The sequence below is a fragment of the Diabrotica virgifera genome, chromosome 2 (assembly GCF_917563875.1).
Source record: "Diabrotica virgifera virgifera chromosome 2, PGI_DIABVI_V3a".
Taxonomy (NCBI): domain Eukaryota; kingdom Metazoa; phylum Arthropoda; class Insecta; order Coleoptera; family Chrysomelidae; genus Diabrotica; species Diabrotica virgifera.
In genome coordinates, this window is record NC_065444.1 from 248,655,777 (window position 1) to 248,679,689 (window position 23,913).

General features: G+C 32.3%; 2 protein-coding genes and 1 long non-coding RNA gene across 7 annotated transcripts in view; 2 read left to right on the top strand and 1 right to left on the bottom strand.

Moving 5' to 3' along the window:
- Nucleotides 1–15,756, top strand: part of LOC114327303 (ER lumen protein-retaining receptor erd-2.2-like) — a 43,083-nt gene extending 27,327 nt beyond the window's left edge. For both annotated transcript variants that reach the window (XM_050644430.1, XM_050644429.1), the window contains exon 3: nt 12,948–15,756. In XM_050644430.1, the coding sequence (XP_050500387.1) occupies nt 12,948–13,355 (408 nt within the window). In that variant the 3' untranslated portion in view covers nt 13,356–15,756. The remainder of the gene's footprint in view (nt 1–12,947) is intronic.
- Nucleotides 1–23,913, top strand: part of LOC114327300 (ER lumen protein-retaining receptor) — a 129,128-nt gene that overhangs the window by 44,056 nt on the left and 61,159 nt on the right. Inside the window, exons 1-2 of one of the 4 annotated variants that reach the window (XM_050644433.1) lie at nt 19,618–19,865; nt 22,052–22,092. The exons of 2 other annotated variants lie outside the window; for them this stretch is intronic. In XM_050644433.1, coding sequence (XP_050500390.1) covers nt 19,825–19,865; nt 22,052–22,092 — 82 coding nt within the window. In that variant the 5' untranslated portion in view covers nt 19,618–19,824. Of the gene's footprint in view, nt 1–19,266; nt 19,434–19,617; nt 19,866–22,051; nt 22,093–23,913 lie in introns of those variants that run through there. One more of the 4 variants, XM_050644434.1, reaches the window with a different exon arrangement.
- The window catches only part of LOC126880525 (uncharacterized), a 77,344-nt gene that overhangs the window by 30,930 nt on the left and 22,501 nt on the right, over nt 1–23,913 (bottom strand). The gene's annotated exons all lie outside the window — the stretch shown is intronic.

Below are 23,913 nucleotides of genomic sequence, written 5' to 3' on the forward strand. Positions count from 1 at the left end.
ATTTGGCTAGGGTCAACCATTCACGTTCCCCCGTCTTTCGCCTCTGGTAGTGGCCAGAAACTTTTGTTTAATATAATTTAGTAGATTGTTCAATATCAGCATCACTTACCAAATTTCGTGTTGTTGTCCCATGCCTGTCAGAAAATATTCCAAAATAAATAAAATAAAAGTCTAACTTTGACACCCTGTATTTATGTTATTATCAACTTATGTACTAAGGTAAGTTAGCTTAAATCGACAAGCTCAGAAATCTAAGGTTAAGATATGGCCCATTCTTTACCAAACACCCTGTATATGAATTTATTAAAAATTCTTTAAAATTTATCCACAAAGTAGTGGAAAATTACAAACACAAAACGTTTTCGGTCAAAACTGAACATCATCAGTGTGAACGTCCAGTGTACAAGTATTTGAAACTAGCCACTTCATTAGGTGTAAAAACCTCTAAATCACATTATTGATACATTTAACATTGTAAAGTAGGCGACATTAAGTCGATGTATTAAGATTATTTGAATACCATGTGGATGTACTTCATCCTTGCTCGAAAATTGCACGTAGTGCTCAGGTGAGAGGTTAACGAACAACTGAGACCAACTGAGTTGGTCGTTGCATTAAATAAAGGTACGTCACCCATATCCTAAAAAATCATGCATTACGTCATCACGCCCAGATGGATGACGTCACTAGTGTGATATATTTGAAATTAAATTAGATTTATTTTTTTTAGTTGGGTTGCAATTGATTTAAAAGTTTCAAAAAATTCACACGTGTAGCTGAGGATTTTACAAAACATGTCCATTTTTTATGGATCCCTAGGTCAAGTGTACATAACCTCAAATTTTTTTAAAATTATTTAAAGCTTATAACTTTTTTTTTGAAGATGGCTGCAGGTCCAGTTTTTTTTTGAATTTTGTGTATTTTATCATAAACTATCCCTCTAATTTTTTTCAGATTTTTCCGTCAACTGCGCCATCTTGAAAAATCCGGAAAACTGTTTTTTCAGGTGGTTTTTGGGGATTTTCCATTTTATAGACATCAAAATAGATCAACTCAAGGTTTTGTTGATAGACTATGTATAATTTGAAGTAACTGAGTATTCTACGATATTCAAAAATTGGGCAAAACACTTTTAAACCCCCCAAAAACCATGTTTTTTTAAGTTTCGTAAGGGTTTTTGCGGGTCTAATCATATTTTTTGTAGTCGATACAGTCTGAATATTTTTTTTTATTTTCTTACGTTATATGTGATTAAAAAATTAAGACTCACCGCAATTTTAACCCACCACCCCCTTCCCCCTACCCCACAGCCAAAAAACCTCTAGATTATATTATTGATACATTTAACATTAAAAAGTAGGCGACATTAAGTCGATGTATTAAGATTATTTGAATACCATGTGAATATATTTCATCCTTGCTCGAAAATGGCACGTAGTGCTCAGGTGAGAGGTTAACGACCAACTGAGACAAACTGAGTTGGTCGTTGCATTAAATAAAGGTACGCCACCCATATCCTAAAAAATCATGCATTACGTTATCACGTCCAGATGGATGACGTCACTAGTGTGTATATTTGAAATTAAATCATAATTTAAAAATAAAAATCGACCTGTTTCGGGATTTATTTCCAAAATCGTCCATTCACGAAATAATGAATTTATTCCATTTGACTTTTACATACTGTAAGTCATCATCATCATCATCATCATCACCATCATCATCATCCAGCCCTTTGCGTCCACTGATGGACATAGGCCTCCCTCATTTTTGTCCATTGTGCTCTATTTTGAGCACTTTGCATCCAATTTCTAGACATTTTCTTGAGATCGTCAGTCCAACGAGTAGGTGGTCTTCCTAATTCTTTTCCTACTTCTTTTGTCTAATCTCGGCCACAACTCAAGTAATTTCTTCGTCCATCTCCCATCACTGATTCGGGCGACGTGTCCGGCCCAGTTCCATTTCAGTGTGGCAATTCGGGAAATTACATCGGTAACTCCTGTTCTTCATCTTAAGTCTTCATTTCTAGCTCGGTCACGAAGCGATATACTCAGCATTGACCTTTCCATTTCCCTCTGGGCTATTTGCAGAATTTTTTGTAGCTGTCAATGTCAAAGTTTCGGCACCATAAGTCGTCACAGGCAACACACATTGGTCAAATGGTTTACGTTTTAAAGAAATTGGTATATCGCTTTTAAAGATGTCTTTGAGTTTTCCATAGGATGCCCATGCTGGTATTATTCTTCTTCGTAGTTCGCATGTTTGGTTATCTCTTGTAATCTTTATTTCGTGTCCAAGGTATATGTATTTTTTCGCTAGCTCTACTTCGTTGTCTCCAATATTGATATTTCTGCTAGTAAGTAGGTATGAATTTTGTTTTGGACTATTGGATGTTTATTTTAAGACCTACAGTGGCACACACTAACTGAAGTTCATGTAGCATTGTACATATCTCCTTAAGGTTGTCAGAGAATAAAACTATGTCATCTGCGAATTTCAAATTTGTTAATCTTCTACCGTCAATATTCAGGCCTCGCTCTTCCCAGTTAAGTTTTTTACAAGCATATTCTAGTACTGCGCTAAACAGTTTAGGCGATCGATAAGGTATCGCCCTGTCGGACTCCTCTGCCGATTGGGATATGGTCCGTGTTTTTATGTAGTTTCACTGGCATAGTTGCGTTCTTGTATGTATTGTGAATTAACCTTGTGTATCGGTAGTCAATGCGGCATGCTTGTAGTGCTTCTAGAATTTTGTCAAATTCTACCGTGTCAAAGGCTTTATGGAAATCTACAACAGCCAAAACGAGTGGTCGATTGTATTCGATAGTCTTTTCTATTACCGTTTTAATGCTCTGTAGGTGATCATTTGTTCCAAATCCGGTACGAAATCCCGCTTGCTCCATTGGCTGATAGAAATCAAGTTTTTTCTCAAGGCGATTCGTGACCATTCTTGTAATGAGTTTGTATAAGTGACTAAGAAGGCTTATAGGTCTGTAATTTTCTAATTCATGGGGATCTCCTTTTTTGTACAATAGAATTACTTCAGTATTGTGCCATTTGTCGGGTATATTACTAATTACTATCTAAAAGGCACATGTTAAAAAAAAGGTTTTTTATTTTCTTAAGAAGACAGGTGCCTCCGATTTTGATTGCATCAGTAACTACACAATCCTCGCCTAAAGATTTGTTATTCTTAGCTTTTCTTAGGGCTAGTTTTATTTCGTCTATTGTGATTTCCGGTAGCAGTTCTGATCCTTGGTTGACAAATATTTCTGGCATTTACATACTTGATCTTCTTTGCTATTTTATATACTGTAAGTACTATATTACTGTAAATACATAATTTATAATTATTTTCAGAGTGCTTACAAAATATGCTGTAATTAACTTACCAATTTTAGTAAATTTTTAAATAATTACATACCTGAAACAAAAATGAATAATTAGATATAAGGTAATATAAAATATTGATAAAATTTTATTTAAATATCTTGATTTTAACAGTCTGAGATTAATAAAAGAATGAATTATTAATTTTCACACTATTGGCGAATTACTACTTTCATTGAAATTTCTTATACTAAGTACTAAATAGATCTGTTTCTATTTGTTCGTAGACGGTGAAATTTGTCGACTAAGAAAAGTGATATTGATACACTATAATATTCCGAAGGGAAAGTTGAAACGTCAAATAAACTTAATTTAAGCTAAAATTGTGGCTTATTCCAAACTAAAATAATAAATTGCATAAGATGCCACAAGAAAATAGCTTCAGACCGACTCTGCATCAGTCAATATGTTTATTCTAACAATAAAACACTGAAATTTGTGTTTTCAATACTTCCACAAAATTTATTATAAATTAATGTCATTACAGCTGCTTCTCAGTAGACTAGGGCTGATCCTGATCTGGACATTCGGATTTTTGCAGATAAAGTTAGGTGATAACTTCAATAATAATAATTGACATGCTCCTTCTCAAATATGCCCGGAACATTAATAGTATAGTTATGGAGACCTGTAAGGGTCGATTTCTCATACCTGCGTTAATCTATGGTTCAGTTGAACCGGGTTCACGGGTGATCTCCGGTTCTGTTTGGAATGCATTTCTCATTGCGCGTTCATGTCAGTGCTCGTTCTACAGCTTTCGAGAAATGCCAATAGATGGCAAAAGGTAAAAAACTGTCGCCATTTTGAACTACCTTTTTTATGCTGTTTTTGAATAAAGTTAAATTTAAGTATTTATAATCAAATAGTAATTTTAATAATTGTAAATAAATATTATAAAAACAAAAATAATGTTATCGTTTATCGTTTGGCTTAATATAATAAAATAGGATATATTTATATTATGACAGCGTTTCGTGTTAATACAACGCATGCGTAGTCCATGAAATCATCTGAACTGAGTTCTGAAATCTTTGAACGGCCGAATTCCACCGTTCAAGCATCGGTTAAGTTTAAACTGCCATCGGTTGATCGTGCGAATTGAGAAAGACGATTTTGACTTTAAACTGACGTTTACTAGAAGTTCAGGTTAAACTGGAGTTGAACTCGATATGAGAAATTGGCCCTAAGAAGGAGTGGAAACGCAATGCATCGTTTGTGGGCTAACTTTTCAACCTCTAATTCAACTTTCAGCAATCGCCGCTAGAGGCGCAAGTGTTCGAATAGGTGCTACAAATACATTAGCTCTTATGGACTTATTTAATATTTAACTCATTTTATTTTTGTTTTTAGCGTAATTAGACATTAATTTATTGGTGGATTGTAGCTGAATATGTTTTATGCCAAAAATAAATTATTTTAACCTTATAACATATCGACGTGTGGTAAAAAGTGTATTCTTTATATACCATTGTAGATGGAGATGTGACATCATCATTACTTTAATATGTAGGACAGCTTATTTTGAAGCGGAAATATTTTGTCACATTATCTAACTGCCACATTTATATACCAATGGTATTTCAACGGCAAATTAATTTTTTAATATCTTTGTAACTGATATTAAAAAGTTTGTTAGTTGAAAAAATTGACTTAACTGTACGTAATTGTTTTTAAAAAGTTTAAAAAGTTATTTAAATAATTTGAAGTTTATTGATCAATTTTTTTTAATTAGGTATTCTTTTTATCAAAATTTAAACTGCTTTTTTTTAATACTTCATTTATCTATATTCTGAAAGCTTACCTATCAGATGTTTAAATTTAGTTAATAAAAATATATGTCTATAAACTACGCAGACGATAGTCTGACTTTTATAAAATTAATGTTAATTTTTGTGAAATATTTTGTCTCAAAAAATGCATTGTTTCGACAGAAAAACTTTCAAGATCGTCCTACTATTATCACTATAATTTTCAGGTTAAAATAAAAACCAATAATAGGCACAAATTTTATTTACACCGAAGGAAATAACATACAAACGAATAGGTTTAATCCACGAACGTTATAAATAACATAAAGACAAATCTTTATAAAAAGTCTTTATTAACTTCGTTAAGTTCCCTTTTGATTTTTTTATCGGAACGATAACTCGATATAAATCCCGGTACGAAGCAAGTTCTTTTAGTGTAAGCTTTCTTGGCACTTATATTTAAATAATATTAACCACCAAAACCAATAATCTTATATTAACTACGAATAATTAATTATTTTCGAAATTTTCACATTCACTCCAATGCAAAAGTAGCATCTATTTCTACGCCACCGCCGCCCTAGCGAGAAACCAAGCAAACAGGCAAAATTGTGTACAAAAATTTCAAGGTCGTCCTATCTCGATTCCTCTCCTCTGTGTAGGTCTCCATAAGTATAGTATAGTTGATCCAAAAGATGGCATAACCCAGACATCCAAAGTGAAAGTTATCCTTCAACACCAGTGGCGGCTTGTCCTATGAGGCATGTGAGGCAGTGCCTCACCAGTATACAATCGACTATTTACCTTATTTCTCTATACCATCCTCAATTCTTTACATACAATTTAACTTTTTGAAATTTGCTAAATAACTTTTATGAGAAAAAAATAATAATAGGTACGGCCCTGATCTTTGTGGTCCACGTGCGAGTATATCTCCCAAATTGTTAGGTGAAGCCGGGTGAAGCAAGCCTCTCATAGTTCCCTTGCCTAGCATATTACGTTTCGTAAAAGGGACTAATAGACGGAGCTCCGAACCTTAACCTGTCAAGAATTTCAGAGGCTGCACCGCGCTGATTCAGATATCCTTTGAAGCATGCCTCTTAGTAGTTAGATACAATATAAGCGTATAGGGTCGAACTGCACCGATCTGTTTAATGGATAAAAATTATTGGATGTATGTAATTTAGTATGTTAATAATTATAAAAAGCAAGAGGTGCCCAATTTAATTTTTTTCTGACTATAATTAATAATTAAAAAATTACTTTTTTTATATACCTGTTATAAAAGCATTTCGCCCCAGACGGATATTATTTTAGATCTTTTGAATCATTCTAAACAAAAAGGTCGTATTTTGTAATTTTTCTAAGTTGATCGTTTTCGAGTTATAAACAATTTAAAACCGAAGAAACAACGAAAGATGTCGATTTTCAAGACTCAAAAACAAGAAAAAAATATTCTTTTTGAAATTACAAAGTACCTACGTAAATTCAAGTTCAAACATTATTCTATCAGTTTTTGATAAGTATCTTGGAGTTATTTCATTTTAAAATATTGTTTTTTAGTTGCTAGTGCAGCCCGATCGCCCGTCTTCCAATAAGGAACCTTCGTCATTAACAATTAAAAAAATATATTTTAGAGTAGAACATGGAAAAATTTTTACCGGGACCTGATAGAAGAAGGTTTGAACTTGAATTTAGGTACTTGATGATTACCAAAAAGTAATATTTTTTACTCTTTATTTAAAGCCTTGAAAATCGCCATCTTTCGTTCTTTATTCAGTTTTAAATTGTTTATAACTTGAAAACGATTAACTTAGAGAAAAATTGAAGAGCTATTTACAAAAACAACATACGTGTATTTTTAGGATTTCTAATTTTTTAGTGTAAAAATACAATTTCTATGAAAGAATTGAAAATTTTAATTATATTATTTATAGATAGTATTTATAGATATTATACCTATAATATTTATAAATAATATTATTATTAAATATTTCCAAATTATTTTATAGAAATTGGGTTTTTACACAAACAAATTACAGAAATTTTAAAAATACAGTTACCTATGTTGTTTTTGTAAATAGATCTTCAATTACGAAAGTCCTTTTTTGTTTCGAATGATCCAAAAAATCGAAAATAATATCTGCCCGGGCCAAATTTTTTTTTAATTTATTTCATTTTAAGTAATTGTTTAATAATTGTTAATTACTTATGTCAGAACAACATTAGATAGGGTACCACTTGTTTTTTTATAAATATTAACATACCAAATTACATAAATATCCAATATCGAGCATTAAGTTTTACTTAATATATTGCCTTGCCCAAGTATACTTTCGCTCCTAGAGCATTTTCAGGGGCATTTCGTCAAAAAAAGGAAGGTCATTAATTATCTGAAGTGGTGGCAACTTAAATTAACATATACCTATCTAACAAATACTGAACGTACACTACACTGTAACGTACAAATAGATAAATTTATCTGTTTGTACCTCCATCTTCAAAATGTAGAAGTACCAAAATTACCGGCACTCAAATTTATCTGTTTGTCCTTCGTGTAGTGTACGTTAAGTATTTGTTAGATATATGATAATTTACCTTCCTTTTTTTGACGAAATGCTCTTGAAGATGCTCTAGGAGCGAAAGTGTACTTTCGAAGATTAAATAAAACTCAGTGCTTCTCATCTGCCTTTTATTTCGTAAAAAATAACTTTATTTTATTTATTTTCATTTTATGATTATAATTTTATAATAAAATAAACACCAAAAAAAAAACCAAAATGTAACCCTTAGTTTATTTAACATAAAAATCAATCTTATAATATAACAGTAATTTGTTTTTTGCTTGTTTGTATTGCCCTATATTCAATAGATACATTTACAATATAAGATTGGTTCTAAAATAAAATTATCACGTGTTTGTAGGTGTATATTGTTTGGGTACAATAATTTCATTTTGGCAACTGATTAAACAAAATCAGTTGTTGTCCTTTGTTTTCATGTACCTATTTTCTAATGTAAATTTTGCTTAATATGGCTGTACAACGCTGATGAGACCCAGGAAGGACGAAACATCTGATGCATACTGTTTTGATATGTGGTATAAGTAATTATTTTTAGCTAAAAAACAGCTACTATGAGTATGAACCTATCACAGACTTAACCAGGAAACAATTTGTCTCTCTCTAAATACCAGCCTGGCACCTAAAATGGTATCCGGCTTTCGTTGCTATTCTTTTGCCAATAAAATAGTTATTTAATATCATTTGCAAGCGTTAAAATAAATACGGCAATGTTCTGTAGACGGCCTCATGTTATGATGTCACAAAATCGACCTTCGGATCATTAAAGAGAAGATAATAATAATAATAATAATAATATTCCTCAAGTGTAGTGTGCCTCACCATCTTGTACTATCACGAGCCGCCCCTGTTCAACACCAAATTGTTCTGTATGGTCCACATATTGTTCAGTAAAAAGTCACACCATTTTGAGCGTCGGGTTTGGGGGGGGGGGGGAGAGGCGGGAGAAATCGGTAAATTAGTAGTTTTTTATGTTTTTCGTCAATATTTCTAAAAATATGCGGTTTAGCATGAACAACCCTCTATACAAAATTGTTCTACATTAAATTTAAAATAAAAAAGGCCCTATCCATAATCTTTCTAAAATGCATGGTTCCAAAGTTACGGAGGTAGTATAGTATAACTGGTCCAAAAAAAGGTCTAACCCAAACATCCAAAGTAAAAGTTTTCCTCCAACACCAAATTGTTCTGTATGGTCCACATATTATATTGTTCAGTAAAAAGTTACACCATTTTGAGCTTCCGGTTTGGGGCAGATGGGGGAGAAGTCGGTAAATTAGTAGTTTTTTTTACGTTCTTCGTCAATATTTCTAAAACTATGCTTTAGCGTAAACAATGTTATATACAAAAATGTCCTACATGAAATTTAAAACCAAAAATCTTGTATACATAATTGTTAAACATCAACGGTTCCAGAGTTACGGAGGGTGAAAAGTCGAGGTTTTCGATACTTTTTATATTTTTTGGGCAATGTATGGTATAACTATACCAAAAACCCAGACATCCAAAGTGAAAGTTATCCTCCAACACCAAATTGTTCTATATGGTCCACATAATGTTCAGAAAAAAGTCACACCATTTTGAGCGTCGGGTTTTGGGGGAGAGGGGGGAGAAATCGGTGAATATAAAAAGTATCGAAAACCTCCACTTTTCACCCTCCGTAACTCTGGAACCGTTGATTTCATAACAATTGTGTATAGAACCTTTTTTGTTTTAAATTTTATGTAGAATATTTTTCTATAGAACATTCTTTACTATAAAGCATAGTTTTAAAAATATTGACGAAAGACGTAAAAAAACTACTAATTTACCGACTTCTCCCCCATCTCCCCATCCAAACCGGACGCTCAAAATGGTGTAACTTTTTACTAAACAATATGTGGACCATATAGAACAATTTGGTGTTGAAGGAAAACTTTTACTTTGGATATCTGGGTTAGGCCTTTTTTTGGACCAATTATACTATACTACCTCCGTAACTTTGGAACCGTTCATTTTAGAAGGATTATTCGTAGGGCCTTTTTCATTTCAAATTTAATGTAGAACAATTTTGTATAGAAGGTTGTTCATGCTAAACCGCATAGGTTTAGAAATATTGACGAAAAACTTAAAAAACTACAAATTTACAGATTTCTCCCCCCTCTCCCACCCAAACCCGACGCTCAAAATAATGTGAGTTTTTTCTGAACATTATATGGACCATATAGAACAATTTGGTGTTAGAGGATAACTTTCACTTTGGATGTCTGGGTTTGGGTCTAACTATACCATACTATAATAAAAAAATTTAAATATTTAAAAATTTCGAAAAACATCGATTTTTTTCTAATTTTTTTGCTTATAACTTTAAAACGGTTCGTTTTGGAACAAAGTCGTACAGAAATAAAATAAAGATAATTGAATTGAAGGGGTGGCTGCAATAACCAGACAGCTCCACTTACTGTTAACAAAAATCGGCCGATCGTTCCCTGCAACAAACGGGTATCTCTTAATAACGGCACATAACTGGCAACGATATTTGGAGCTACCTTGCTTTCGGTTTGTAGCAAGAACCGGGCAGCTCCTGGAGAATCCTCCTTTGAATTTTTAGGAGTTTTTTTTTTCGATTTCCCACAAATTTTAAAATTTGGAGCTACAGTGGAACCTCGATAACTCGGATTAATCGGGACCGCGGCCGATCCGGGTTATCGAAAATCCGGGTTAGCCGGAAAGCATGGTAAAAATTAATAAAATACGGTATACTTATAGATAAAGTCCGTTATAATTAAAATAACATGAAATATATATGCACAGTACACATCTAACTTACCTATAGTTTTATAGAGTATAGTATAGATAGACAGTATAGAGTATTGTTCATTTCTAGGCAGAAAAACTCGTCAGTTTCGGTTGTGTCAATTTCGTCTGCCATCGGAACAATGTTATGTTATTTAAGAACAGTGGCTCTTTCATTGTTTAAAAGACCATTGTTTAAAAAATAATTTTTTAAAAGACAGTTGGAAATAAATAAAGGAATAACAGGTGTCTGTTGTTTGCGATAGCCCCAGATAATTAACATCGCTTTGCCGCCGACGCCGTGTGCCATGAGTCATTTTTACTATCGTATAGTTCAAATTACACAAATACCCATTATCTCTCAAATATTAACGATGGTCGAAGCGAAGTTTTATCAATGAAACTCGATATTTTTAAGACATTCCAGAAGAGGCTGCAGATAAAATGTTTTAACATAATACATACATTTTTATTGTTAAAATGTTTGTCTGATGAAAATCGGTCCGGGTTAGCCGGACTTCCGGGTTATCGGGGGCCGACTTATCGAGGTTCCACTGTACCTGGTTATTGAAGCCACCCCTTCAATTTTGTATGATACACGACTGCTTAAAAATGACTTAAAGTATTACCCATTCTGCAATATAGCAATAAATACAAAATTAGGGGGCAAAATACGCCTGTTGTTATTCAATGTTCCTTAACCACTTTGGTGGCCCTTAGAACCTTAGTAATTCGCTTAGAAAATTCTGATAGCATACTTAAGGAGTCTACCAAATTTCATTAAAATCGACTTAATAGATTTTGCATAATAAATTTATAATCTAATTTTTTTTTAAATTTCAAATTTTTTAAAAACTTCCTGAACAAAAAGTAGGCCATTTAGAAGTTGGCTAATTTTTTTACATATATAAAGAGGTGTTCTACCTATCTAATATACTTTACAGAATTAAAATCGGATTATTTAAGCGGCCGCAGCAATGTCTTAAAATTATAAACAGTTTTTTGGCTTATAAACAAATAGCTTTGTTTAACAATAAAAGAATTAATTTTTATCAATGCAAATAATCAAAACCGGAATAATTTGACTTATACTTTCAAATGCTGTAAGCAGAATTGCTATTTTATTTTTTAATCAAAACTTATTCGGGTTCAAAAATTGCAATTTTTCAATTTTTTTGAAAGTTCAACCGCGTTTATCTCGAAAACTATGCATCCTACGAAAAAACTTGTAAGAACATTTTTTGCTTAGAATTACTCAAAAAATACAAAATTGTCTTGTTTTACGAAAAATCTCTGTTATGTAATTCCTTAAGTTTTTTGTTTATAACAATCTTATCGACATCCGGATTAACTGTTACCCAAAACATTCGTGTTCTACGGGTCAAAATACATAAAAAAGGCTTGGGTAAGGCCATCTACGTTACACCCCCCTCCCCCCCGGCGACAAAACTAATTTGTTTATAAGCCAAAAATGTGTTAAATTTGGAATATTGGTGAGGCTGCTTAAATAATCCGATTTTAATTCTGTAAGGTGTATTAGATAGATAGAGCGCCAGTTTATATGTTAAAAAATTAGCAACCTTTTAAACGGTCTCCTTTTTGTTCAGAAAGTTTTTAAAACATTTAAACTTTTATAAAAAAATTTAGATGGCAAAATTATTAGGCAAAATCTATTAGGTCGATTTTAATGAAATGTGGTGGACGGTTTAAGTAGGTTGTAAGAATTTTCTAAGCGAATTACGAAGGTTCTAAGTGCAACCAAAGTGGTGGAAAAACATTTAAAAAAACAGGCTTATTTTGTATTTATGACTATTTTGCAAAAATGGTAATAATTTAAGACATTTTTTACCAGTCTTATATCATACAAAACTTAATTATCTTTATTTTATTTCTGTACGACTTTGTTCCAAAATAAATCGTTTTAAAGTTATAAACAAAAAAAGTAGAAAAAATTCGATGTTTTTTGAAATTTTTAAATATTTTAATTTTTTTATTAATGTTTCGGTCATATTTGAGAAGGAGCATAAATCAATTATAATTATTGAAGTTGTCCGCGTAAGAGATCCGCTCTGGTCTTACCTTCAATCATTTTGATTCCTTCCTGAAAAATATTGAATTGGCTATGGACAAACCATAGGTATGCAGCAGCTAAAGGATTATTAAAAAATGTTGACAAAATTTTTGGAGCTTTTGTGTATCATCAGTGTATCATCAGCCCAACGTAATAACGGGACATTTAGAGGTCGCGGGAGACTTTTTAGGGAGCCCGGGTACGATTTTTCAAAAACGGGACAATACGGTTTTTATGGGACGTTTGGTAACCCTATCGTACACCCACCTAAACTTTACGCAGACAGGATTTATCTCACCGGCCATGGTTCGGTCCGAGAGCTGTATACTTTTTTGGTAATCTGGTTTTTGTTTCAACTTACAATTATTTTTTATTTTTTAGATACTATCTGATTTTGGCGGTTACCTAGAATCTGTGGCCTTTGTTCCTCAGCTATATATGATCTGGAATAGCAAAAAAACCACCAAACACATGAAAGTATATATCTACCTTTTATTCTTTTATAAGTTACGGAGCCTATTGTGGTTAATATACTTATACTGGTTCAGTTGTTGTGAATACAGAATAAGATATTCGGCAGTTGTGAGTCTAAGTTTCTTAATCCTGTCCGTTGCTGTACTAACTGTACGTTCTAAGAGGATTGTCTTATACTGCCAAGAAGAAAAGATGGATACAAAAACTCAAAATGTCTTCGTCGTCACTTCTGGATTAGCACCACCCATTACACTTAGCAAACCTGATGCGATTCCTGATCCCGCAAATGAAGTTAATAAGCCATCGTTGGTATAATATCCTTATACCGGGTGTCCACTTATACAGGGTGGTTCATCTTATTCGCCTCGGTCTCTGTACGGAAAACCACTTCATATTAAAAAAAATTTCCACAGAAATATACAGGACGTTAAATACTACAATTTAAAAATAATGTGAATTATACAGGGTGCTCCAAAAAGAGTGGTATATCAAAGTTATATTTTTTCTTATAGAATGCCCTATATCTGATGACATTATTGAATTGATCTTAAAAAATAAACTATATTTTCATAAGAGCTCCCTATACCTAAATACAGGGTGTTTTGATTTATTTCGATTTTTATAAAAATGTAAGGTTTTAGAAAAAAATAAATATCTACGAATCTAAGAGTCAGTAACAAATTATTTCTTGGATCCTAATAATAAACTATTTGGTATACTTAAACACATACTTATTGCAACAAAGTTTCTTACAGGGTGGTCAAAATATGGGATTGTTCTATTAACAAATTCAAGTTGTAATAACTTACTTATTTTAAATAGAACACCCTGTATCTTACCAGTCTATCACGTAGAAAATTTACTTAGCTTTCAATTTTTATTAGTGTTTCCTATACCTATCTTTTTACAGGGTGGTGAAAATATTAGATTGTTCTATTAACAAATTCAAGCTGTAATAACTTACTTATTTAAAATAGAACATCCTGTATCTTACTAGTCTACCGCGTAGAAAATTTATTTAGCTTTCAATTCTTATTAGGGTTTCCTATACCTATCTCCCTTCATTTTTTAAATATTTAAAGATGTCCTAATTTGTAAGCTTTAAAAATTAGAATTAAGTACATATGTCGTGGTTATGTACAACACATCACCAACACCGTCAATATACTTCAATAACTTAGTCAAGATACTTTCGGTAATAAAATTCACATTTTTATCATTTAATCGCACAGAGTGTTCTTATTTTAAATGACATACTCGATATTCTATTATATATAATGGAAGATATTTAAAATCTCTTCAATTCCATGTAAACATTATCAATACACATGTTATTCTGTAAATATAAATTCCCATGTTATTCTGTAAATACCCATTTTTACATATTTTTGTACAATAGGCTCGTTTTCGTCATAGTAGCCATTGCATTTAATTGTTTGTAATTGCGATCCAAAGATTCAAACAAAAAGTGCTGTTCTTAAATTTACGTAATAACCGTCGGTTTAAGATATGGAAAATACTTATACGGAATGAAATATAATTTAAATATCTTCCAGAATACGGCATCTAATATAGGGTATGCAGTTTAATATAAACATATTATTCAATGTCACATGTAGGCCAAAATCAACTAAAATAATACAACACTCTGTGTGACTACATGATAACAATGAAAATTTTATTAATGACAGTGTCCTGTCTAAGTATATTGCCGGTGTTAATGATGTGTTGTACATAACCACGACATAGGTACTTAATTCTAATTTTTAAAGCTTACAAATTAGGACATGTTTAAATATTTAAAAAATGAAGGGAGATAGGTATAGGAAATCCTAATAAGAATTGAAAGCTAAATAAATTTTCTACGCGATAGACTAGTAAGATACAGGATGTTCCATTTAAAATAAATAAGTTATTTCAGCTTGAATTTGTTAATAGAACAATCTAATATTTTGACCACCCTGTAAAAAGATAGGTATAGGAAACCCTAATACAAATTGAAAGCTAAGTAAATTTTCTACGCGATAGACTAGTAAGATACAGGGTGTTCTATTTAAAATAAGTAAGTTATTACAACTTGAATTTGTTAATAGAACAATCCCATATTTTGACCACCCTGTAAGAAACTTTGTTGCAATAAGTATGTGTTTAAGTATACCAAATAGTCTATTATTAGGATCCAAGAAATAATTTGTTACTGACTCTTAGATTCGTAGATATTTATTTTTTTCTAAAACCTTACATTTTTATAAAAATCGAAATAAATCAAAACACCCTGTATTTAGGTATAGGGAACCCTTATGAAAGTATAGTTTATTTTTTAACGTCAATTCAATAATGTCATCAGATATAAGGCATTCTATAAGAAAAAATATAACTTTGATATACCAGTCTTTTTGGAGCACCCTGTATAATTCACATTATTTTTAGATTGTAATATTAGTGGCCCTGTATATTTCTGTAAAATATATTTTTTTAAATATTAAGTGGTTTTCCCTACAGACACCGAGGCGAATAAGATGAACCACCCTGTATTTCCCCCCATTTTAACTGCCTATAACTTCTAAACGGCTCAAAATAGAAATATACGGTTTTCGCTGAAATGTGTTATTTTAGAAAAAGTTTTGTTTGAATGGATTGAATTTTTTTTATATCGATTTTAAAAAAATGGCGGATTTTTGAATAAAAAACATTGTTGACATTTTTTTTAATGAAACACCCAGTATATTTTTTACTCATTAACCTATCCAGCGATATAAAGTTTTTTAAAATCAGTTGTCAAATAACTGAGTAATTAATTTTTAAAATGAGAGATGCAATGTGGAAAACACATAACAGAATATAAATTTGCTTATTTATTTTAAATATGTTATTTGGCTATGTGATTTCCACGTTGCATCTCTCATTTTAAAAATTAATTAAGTCATTTGACAACCGATTTTAAATAGTTATTTTATTTTCCTAACTAGTGCGGAAAGTGATACTTTCACGCACGAGACTGCCGTTGACCCGAACGACGCGACAGCGGAGGAGCAGTCGAGTGCGGGGAAGACATTTTCCGCCTGAGTTAGGAACAATATTTTTTCTGGGGCCGTACGTTTGGAAAAAAGCCATAAAAAATAGAGTTATATCAATTTTTATTTAGAAGTGAAAATACACAAATTAATTCTTTGACAAGGTTGTCAAAACCAAACTTTCAATATAATGGGGGACCACGACGACGATATTGGTTTCCATGACGACGATTCAAGACCATTGTAATTGTCTACTGATCTGACTTTTAAATATTATGAATTTTATTTAATCGAATTATCAGTAGTAATTGCACAAGAGCTCTGAAATTATTGAATTTTTCCCGAGTGACACTTTGACAGTTTTAATTTTAATTATGTCAAAGTGTGACGAGAGCAAAATTCTATATTAATTTCAGAGGTCGAGTGCAATTTGTTGCGATTATTTCATGAATAAAACTGTTCAGTTTCGGAGGAATCAAATGGATTACTCTTAGGTTTTTAACTCCAGAAGATAACCTGTATTAGGCGCCAGGTGCTCCTGTGTCTGTGCTGATCACGTATTCGTGTTCAGCAACCCCAAAAAGCTATAACTAATCCGTTTGCATTAATGTAGTACCGAAGACCCTCTAAACTCCAGGAGCGCCTTTCATTGACCTTGGAAACCAGGTGCTCCGGGAGTCGGTTCTGGTGGCATATTCGTGTTTAGCGACCTCAAAAAACCCTCCAGTAATTCATTTGCATCAATCAAATGCCGAAAACCACCGAAAATCTAGAAGATGACGTCCCTTGCAGTGGCCCTGGCCACTACGTCCTCCGGAGCTCAATTATGATGACATATTCGTGTTTAGCGATCCCAAAAACCCATGAGTAATCTGTTAATATCAATTTAATGCCGAAAACCCTCGAATCTCTAGAAGCTGACGTCCGTTGAAGGTCAAGGTCAAAGTAAAGGTCGCCATTGGATAGCCAGGAAAAAATTCTAGACTACTAGTACTTTTCCTTGATCCAAACTTCTACATGTTGCCAGATAACCAGTAACTCAGGGAATTGGAATACCCAGTAAATTTTATAATTTTCTGAGTTTGTGCCTCTATATCTTAAAAATTCTTCATACGATTGAGTTGTGCCCATGAGAGCTTCTTATCAGGATGCTTCAAAGAGTATTTTCCCAAAGTATGAACGAAATCCACTGGGACCTAATTTCCATAAGGTTTGTGCGGGGTACTTTATTCAATAGCAAACTTTATAATGAAAAAATGTTTGTCCGACAAATATGTTGGGCATTTTAATAAGTCCGATAAGTAGAACATGTGAAATGACAGCAATTATGTTAGTTGTAAATAGCAGCCTGATTTTTGCATGAGAGTTTAATGAAAGGGTAACAAATCAATTGGGAGTTCTGTCCGACAAAATATATGGGACGTTTTCGTAGTATGACTTTCGGAACCTGTAACCTGTTCCAGTGTTCCCGTACATAAAAGTTTGTCCGATTAGACACAGTTGAGATATTAACAACTTTTCAGCTTGCTATTAATAAACTTTTTTTGTGACGCGGGATCCAGGCCTATATGTAATGTAATGTAAATTTATACATTTCTATCGATAATTTCTACCTTTACTAGTTTCATCACTTTTTATTCCACAACGTTTGTTTTTCATCTTTTGCGGTATTTTGCCGGTTCTTAGCATACTCATACTGTATATAGGTATATAGGGTGAGGCAGATAACTGGCCTATTTGAAATATCTCGAGAACTAAAGGTAACAGAATCATGAAAATTGGAATAAAGGGGTTTTGAGGGATGATCTATTAAATGAAAATATTTTCATCTCTTTGCAACTTCCGGTTATACCGGAAGTTGCTTATAAATTGGTTCTTTTTAATGGGACACCCTGTACATTTTTACATTTTTGGATTCTCCTCAATATCTTCTTTCTTAAAATATGAAATTTTGTAATATTATTCAGGGTATTTTAAAAGATATTTACGTTTTTTTATTAATTTCGTAGCAACATTCACACCTTGTAGAATTGTAATAGTTTGACATTAAAAACTCTGCTTACGTTCAAGTGATTTCTTATATAATCTATTATTGTTAAGAATCATTAGTATATCTTATTTTGAAATTTTAGTATACAGGGTTGGTCGAAACTCGGAATGAATATTTTCTGAGTTTTCTTAAACAGAACACCCTGTATTTTAGTATTGTAATGAAATGGTATTTCATAGTACTCTTTTATTTTATAAGTATTCCCTATACCTAACTGCTTTAATTTGTGAGTTATTGGTGATTAAAGATAAACATTAATTGCAACAAAAAATACGTAAAATTTTATTAGGTTGGCCGTGAAAAAATTCAATTACAAATAATTTTTCAGAAATAAATACATATTAATCCAGACTGATCCTTAAAATGACCAATAATAGTTTAGCTATCAAAATACCTACGTAGTTAAGATTGTTCGTGCGACTAACAATTAAGCACAAATTAAAGCAGTTAGGTATAGGGAATGCTTAAGAAATAAAAAAGTACCATATCATTTCATTACAATACTAAAATACAGGGTGTTCCATGTAAGAAAACTCAGAAAATACTCATTCCGAGTTTCGACCAACCCTGTATACTAAAATAAAAAATTTAGCTATACTAATGATTCTTAACAATAGTAGACTATATTAAAAATCATTTGAACGTAAGTAGAGTTTTAGTTGTCAAACTACTACAATTCTACAGGGTGTGAACTTTGCTACGAAATTAATAAAAAAAAACGTAATTATCTTTTAAAATACCCTGAATAACATTACAAATACTCATATTTTAAGATAGAATACATCGAAGAGAATCCAAAAATGTAAAAATATACAGGGTGTCCCATTTAAAAAAACGAAGTTATAAGCAACTTCCGGTATAACCGGAAGTTGCAAAGAGATGAAAATATTTTCATTTAATAGATCATCCTTCAAAACCCCTGTATTCCAATTTTCATGATTCTGTTGCCTTTAGTCCTCGAGATATTTCTAATAGGCCAGTTATCTGCCTCACCCTGTATAAATATTATATTTGTACATATTATGTACAAATTGCGTGTGTATAATTTACAGACGCACTATATTCCTGAACAAAGCATAAGCGCTGGAATGAAGCGCTGAATTTTTATGATAATAATTATGCTGATGATACGAATATTACCGGCAACACTGCAAAAGAGAGTGGTGGTCCAAACAACACAGTGACACAGTGATATAGAAGAGAGAGGCACAAACGACAAACGAAACGATGCTTCCGTATTTTACTAAATGGGACCACTTCATGTGACACTGTATCATATCCAATGTGGCGACAGGCAGATTTTTATATGTTATATAATATATCTGGAGTGTAAGTTATTATTTATTAAAATTATTAATTATTTGTATATTTATGCAATATAATTTTATCATTATATGTTTTATACGGAAGAGTTACTAACAACTCTGACAAGAAGCACTATCCAATATGGAAGAACCCAGCACCCAGCCAATCTACTTCTCATATGTCATATCCCCCCCCTCTCTTCCACATCACTGAATCAACCAACACAATAGCAATAGCAAACAAAATAATCTTGCAATGTGAAACGTGACCTTTCTTGGTACCGGGTACCAGTACCAGTGCACTCTTTTCAGTCTTTTCTAAATTATAAAACGATAAAGAAGTAAATTTTTCCATTATTTTGGTCTACATTGAAGTTTGTGACACCTACAGAGAGATTAAGGTTAACATCGGAAAAATGGATTTTCTTTTTTCTCTTCCGTTTGATATTGCGATATTATATCTCTGATGTTTGGGAAAAAGGGCTTAAGTCATAAAATCAAAGTTTACAGGGGGAATACTTGAATGTTTCAAAAATTGTTATAAATCGCACATGTTACCTTTAACCAATTTAGTACAATAGTACCATTCAATGTACCATAATAAAATGATAATTATAGCAAGAAGACGATTTTCGTAGATTTTTAATATTTTAAATGCACTTAAGACATATAGATCTTACTATTTACTGACTTAAGACCTACAGACCGCAACTTTTCTATATCTATATTTTTATGTATCTACCATTGAAAGTGATAGTCGGAGAGCTAGAAGCGGATTTTGTGCGTGATAAGTAATATGGAAAAACTATACGGGGATATGTTGAATTAGTTGTGTACATGACTTTCCCCAACGGGCGGAAACAGAGTGGGGCACGAGGGTAGTTGTAAGAGGTCAAATTCGCGGTTTTTATTATTTTTTTTTGTGATGCTCATGATCGAGATTTGTGCACCAAAATTTGGGAATAAGTAGGTCATGACGTAACTTATTAAAATCTCCAGGGGCGGAACGCTGCCTGGCCGACAAAGGGGTGGGGGTTGGGGTGAATATAAAAATTATAAGGGGTTTTTCATGACGTTCGTGATTGGGATAGTGCACTAAAATTTGGGAATAAGTAGACCATTACATAACTAAGTAAAATCTTCAGAGGCCGAAACCAGAGTGGGGGATGAGGGTAGTTATAAGGGGTCAAAGTCGCGGTTTTTATTTTTTTTGTGACGCTCTTGATCGATAATGCACCAAAATTTGGTAATAAGTAGGTCATGACGCAACTAAGTAAAATCTCCAGGGGCGGAACGCTGCGTGGTCGACTACGGGGTGGGGGTAGGGGTGAATATAAAAATTTTAAGGTTTTTTTTTTGCGACGTTCGTGATTGAGATAGTGCGCCAAAATTTGGCAATAAGTAGACCATGACATAACTAAGTAAAATCTTCAGAGGCGGAAACCAGAGTGGGGGATGAGGGTGGTTATAAGGGGACGAAGTCGCGGTTTTTATTATTTTTTTTTTGTGATGCTCATGATAGAGATAGTGCACCATAATTTGGGAATAAGTAGGTTATGACGTAACTAAGTAAAATCTCCAGGGTCGGAACGCTGCGTGGCCGACAAAAGGGTGGGGGCAGGGGTGAATATAAAAATTATAAGGGATTTTTTGTGACGTTAGTGATCGAGATAGTGAACCAAAATTTGGGAGAAAGTAGATCATGACGTAACTAAGCGAAATCTCCAGGGGCGGAAACCAGAGTAAGGGATGAGGGTAGTTATAAGGGGTCAAATTAGCGGTTTTTATTTTTTTTTGTGACGCTCGTGATTGAGATAATGCACCAAAATTTGGGAATAAGTAGGCCATGACGTAACTAAGTAAAATCTCCAGGGGCGGAACGTTGCATGGCCGACAAAGGGGTGGGGGCAGGGGTGAATATAAAAATTATAAGGAATTTTTTGTGACGTTCGTGATCGAGATAGTGAACCAAAATTTGGGAGTAAGTAGATCATGGCGTAACTAAGCAAAATCTCCAGGGACGGAAACCAGAGTTGTCGATGAAGGTAGTTTTAAGGGGTCAAAGTCGCAGTTTGTATTATTTTTTTTTGTGACGCATCACAACATTTGTCCCCCACGCAGCGTTCCGCCACTGGAGATTTTACTTAGTTATGTCATGGTCTACTTATTTTGCCCTATTTTGCCTATACAACTAAAATAAAAAAAGTGCTGTGCTAGAAAATAGACAACTATTTAATAAGTAATAAAAATATAACTAATGTCAATATTATTATTTATTAGTAGCCAAAACTTTTATTTTTCGGTGTATACACAATATTTTTATAAAAACATTTACCTATTGATCAAACAACCAAAAATAAATTAATATCAGCAAGGCTTATGTCAAGACATATGCCTTCTAGATCATAGCAGTTATTCTCCAATATATGGTACAAGAGACGTAAATTGACTTAAGTCTTATTGCCATACCATTTTGAACAATCATGTTTGGGACCTTCATATCATCGTGAATAACTTTGAATAATAATGTGGTAGACTTAAACCGTTTGTACCAATAAAAAGAGCAGATTTTTTTGGTCCAGAAGGCATCAAAAAAATTTTTTGCTAAATTCTGACTTAAGCCCTTTTTCCCAAACATCAGAGATATTTAATAATAGGAATATTCAAACACAAATCATATGTGGGTATGTAATTTTACATTTTTTAATATTAGTGAGGATCAGCTGAAAATAATTACGAAATTATTTATTAACGTTATTCATTTATGTTTTCTTTGTTGTCATTATAGTCCAAGTCATGAAGCTTAAAATAGGACAAAACCTCGCAATTTTTACAGAATGGATCGATTCTCCAAATGAAATTTTTCGAAATGAAAAACGTTCATTTTAAGCAACAAACGTTTTATACATTTTTTTGATAAAATTGATAGTTTTCGATTTATTCGCTATCGAAAGTGTTAGTTTTATATCGAAAAAATCAATGTTTGTAATAAGTTTTCGGCTGATAAAACTAATTTTATCAAAACAACTATACTTAACAAAAATGTAGGTACCTTCTGAAAAAATAAACAAAACTGTTTTTTTTTTTAAATTTTATTAAGACCAATAATAATCGAGCTCTACTTTATTATATGTTGGCTCTTCTTCGTCAAATGCTAAATATTGTAGCTTCAAAGCCAAAAGACGGAAAAACTATGCATTTTTCGAGGACAACTTGTTCAAACTAATTTAAAGTACTTAAAAACATCTATCTCCAGAAATAAAAAAAAAGTCTAGCTCAAAAATTAAGTGACTTATAATGAAAAGAATGTCAGTTCCAATTTTTTTCAGCGAAAAAGTGATCGCAAGCAACCCCCTAATCACCACCCTAATTAAAATTAGTCATTAACCTTATTTGGTCTTTTTTATTTATGTATTATTAACCCTTAAACGCCCAAGGGTGGGTAAAAAATGTCCACCTAATGCGTATTCTCTTGTAACATATTTATTACGTGTTTAAATTTTTTTTAAAAATTATTTATTGTTAAAAAGACAGCCCATTATCGAATATTAATTTGGTTCTACCAATATTTTTGAAAATAAAAGCAGCATCTTGAGTTAAATATGGATGGGCATAAAAAGTACACCCTTGGCAAAACTTGTTACTAAAGGTTTCTATATAATTTCTCGTTGGTAGGAAGATAATCCATATAATTATCGATGTATAATTACATAATCTACATAATTATCCGCCAATGAGGAGGCTGAAAGAAAGAATATGGAGAAAATCGACAAATCTGAATTACTGGTATGTTAATTTTGATGTACATTGTAATTTTGTTGTAAGGTTTGTAAATTGTTTATAATAATATTTTAGAAGATGCTGTGTTTATTAAGCATAGGATTCTTAAGTTTAATATATTTTCAACAACTCTCAATAAATATATTAGCTATTTTCGAGGTGGACATTTTTTACCCACCCTTGGGCGTACATGGAACCTAAACAAGGTTGGGCGTTTAAGGGTTAATAGGCTCTAGAAGTTTGACTGGCTTAGAATGATTAGTTTAAAAAAAAATGGAGATAAAAGCGAATAACGAATTTTTGTAGTTTGGAAAAAAAATGGCTTTTTCTTCAGAATAGCAATATTAGCATCAGCGATACAAAGGATGTTTAAATATGAAATAGTAGCTTATTTAATTCCCAAGAACCTGGTTTGCAAAAAACTTTTTTAGCTTGAAAATTGAGTGAGCTATTGACAATTAAAACTCGTAATAACATGCAAAAACCACCTTCACGAACCCTTTCAAAGTCACCTCTTTTTGCGACTGAGGATTTTAAAAAGATTTAATATTAATAGGCTTATATATGTTGTAAAAACCTACAAAATTATTTTTCACCAAACTTTCTAAGATAAAAAATAAAAAAGTTACGGTTAAAAAATCAATATATTTAAAAAAAAGGAGAAATTCAATTGGAAGCATAATAATGTAAGTTAGCGGTGTTTTTAGTCATTGGCCTTATTCATT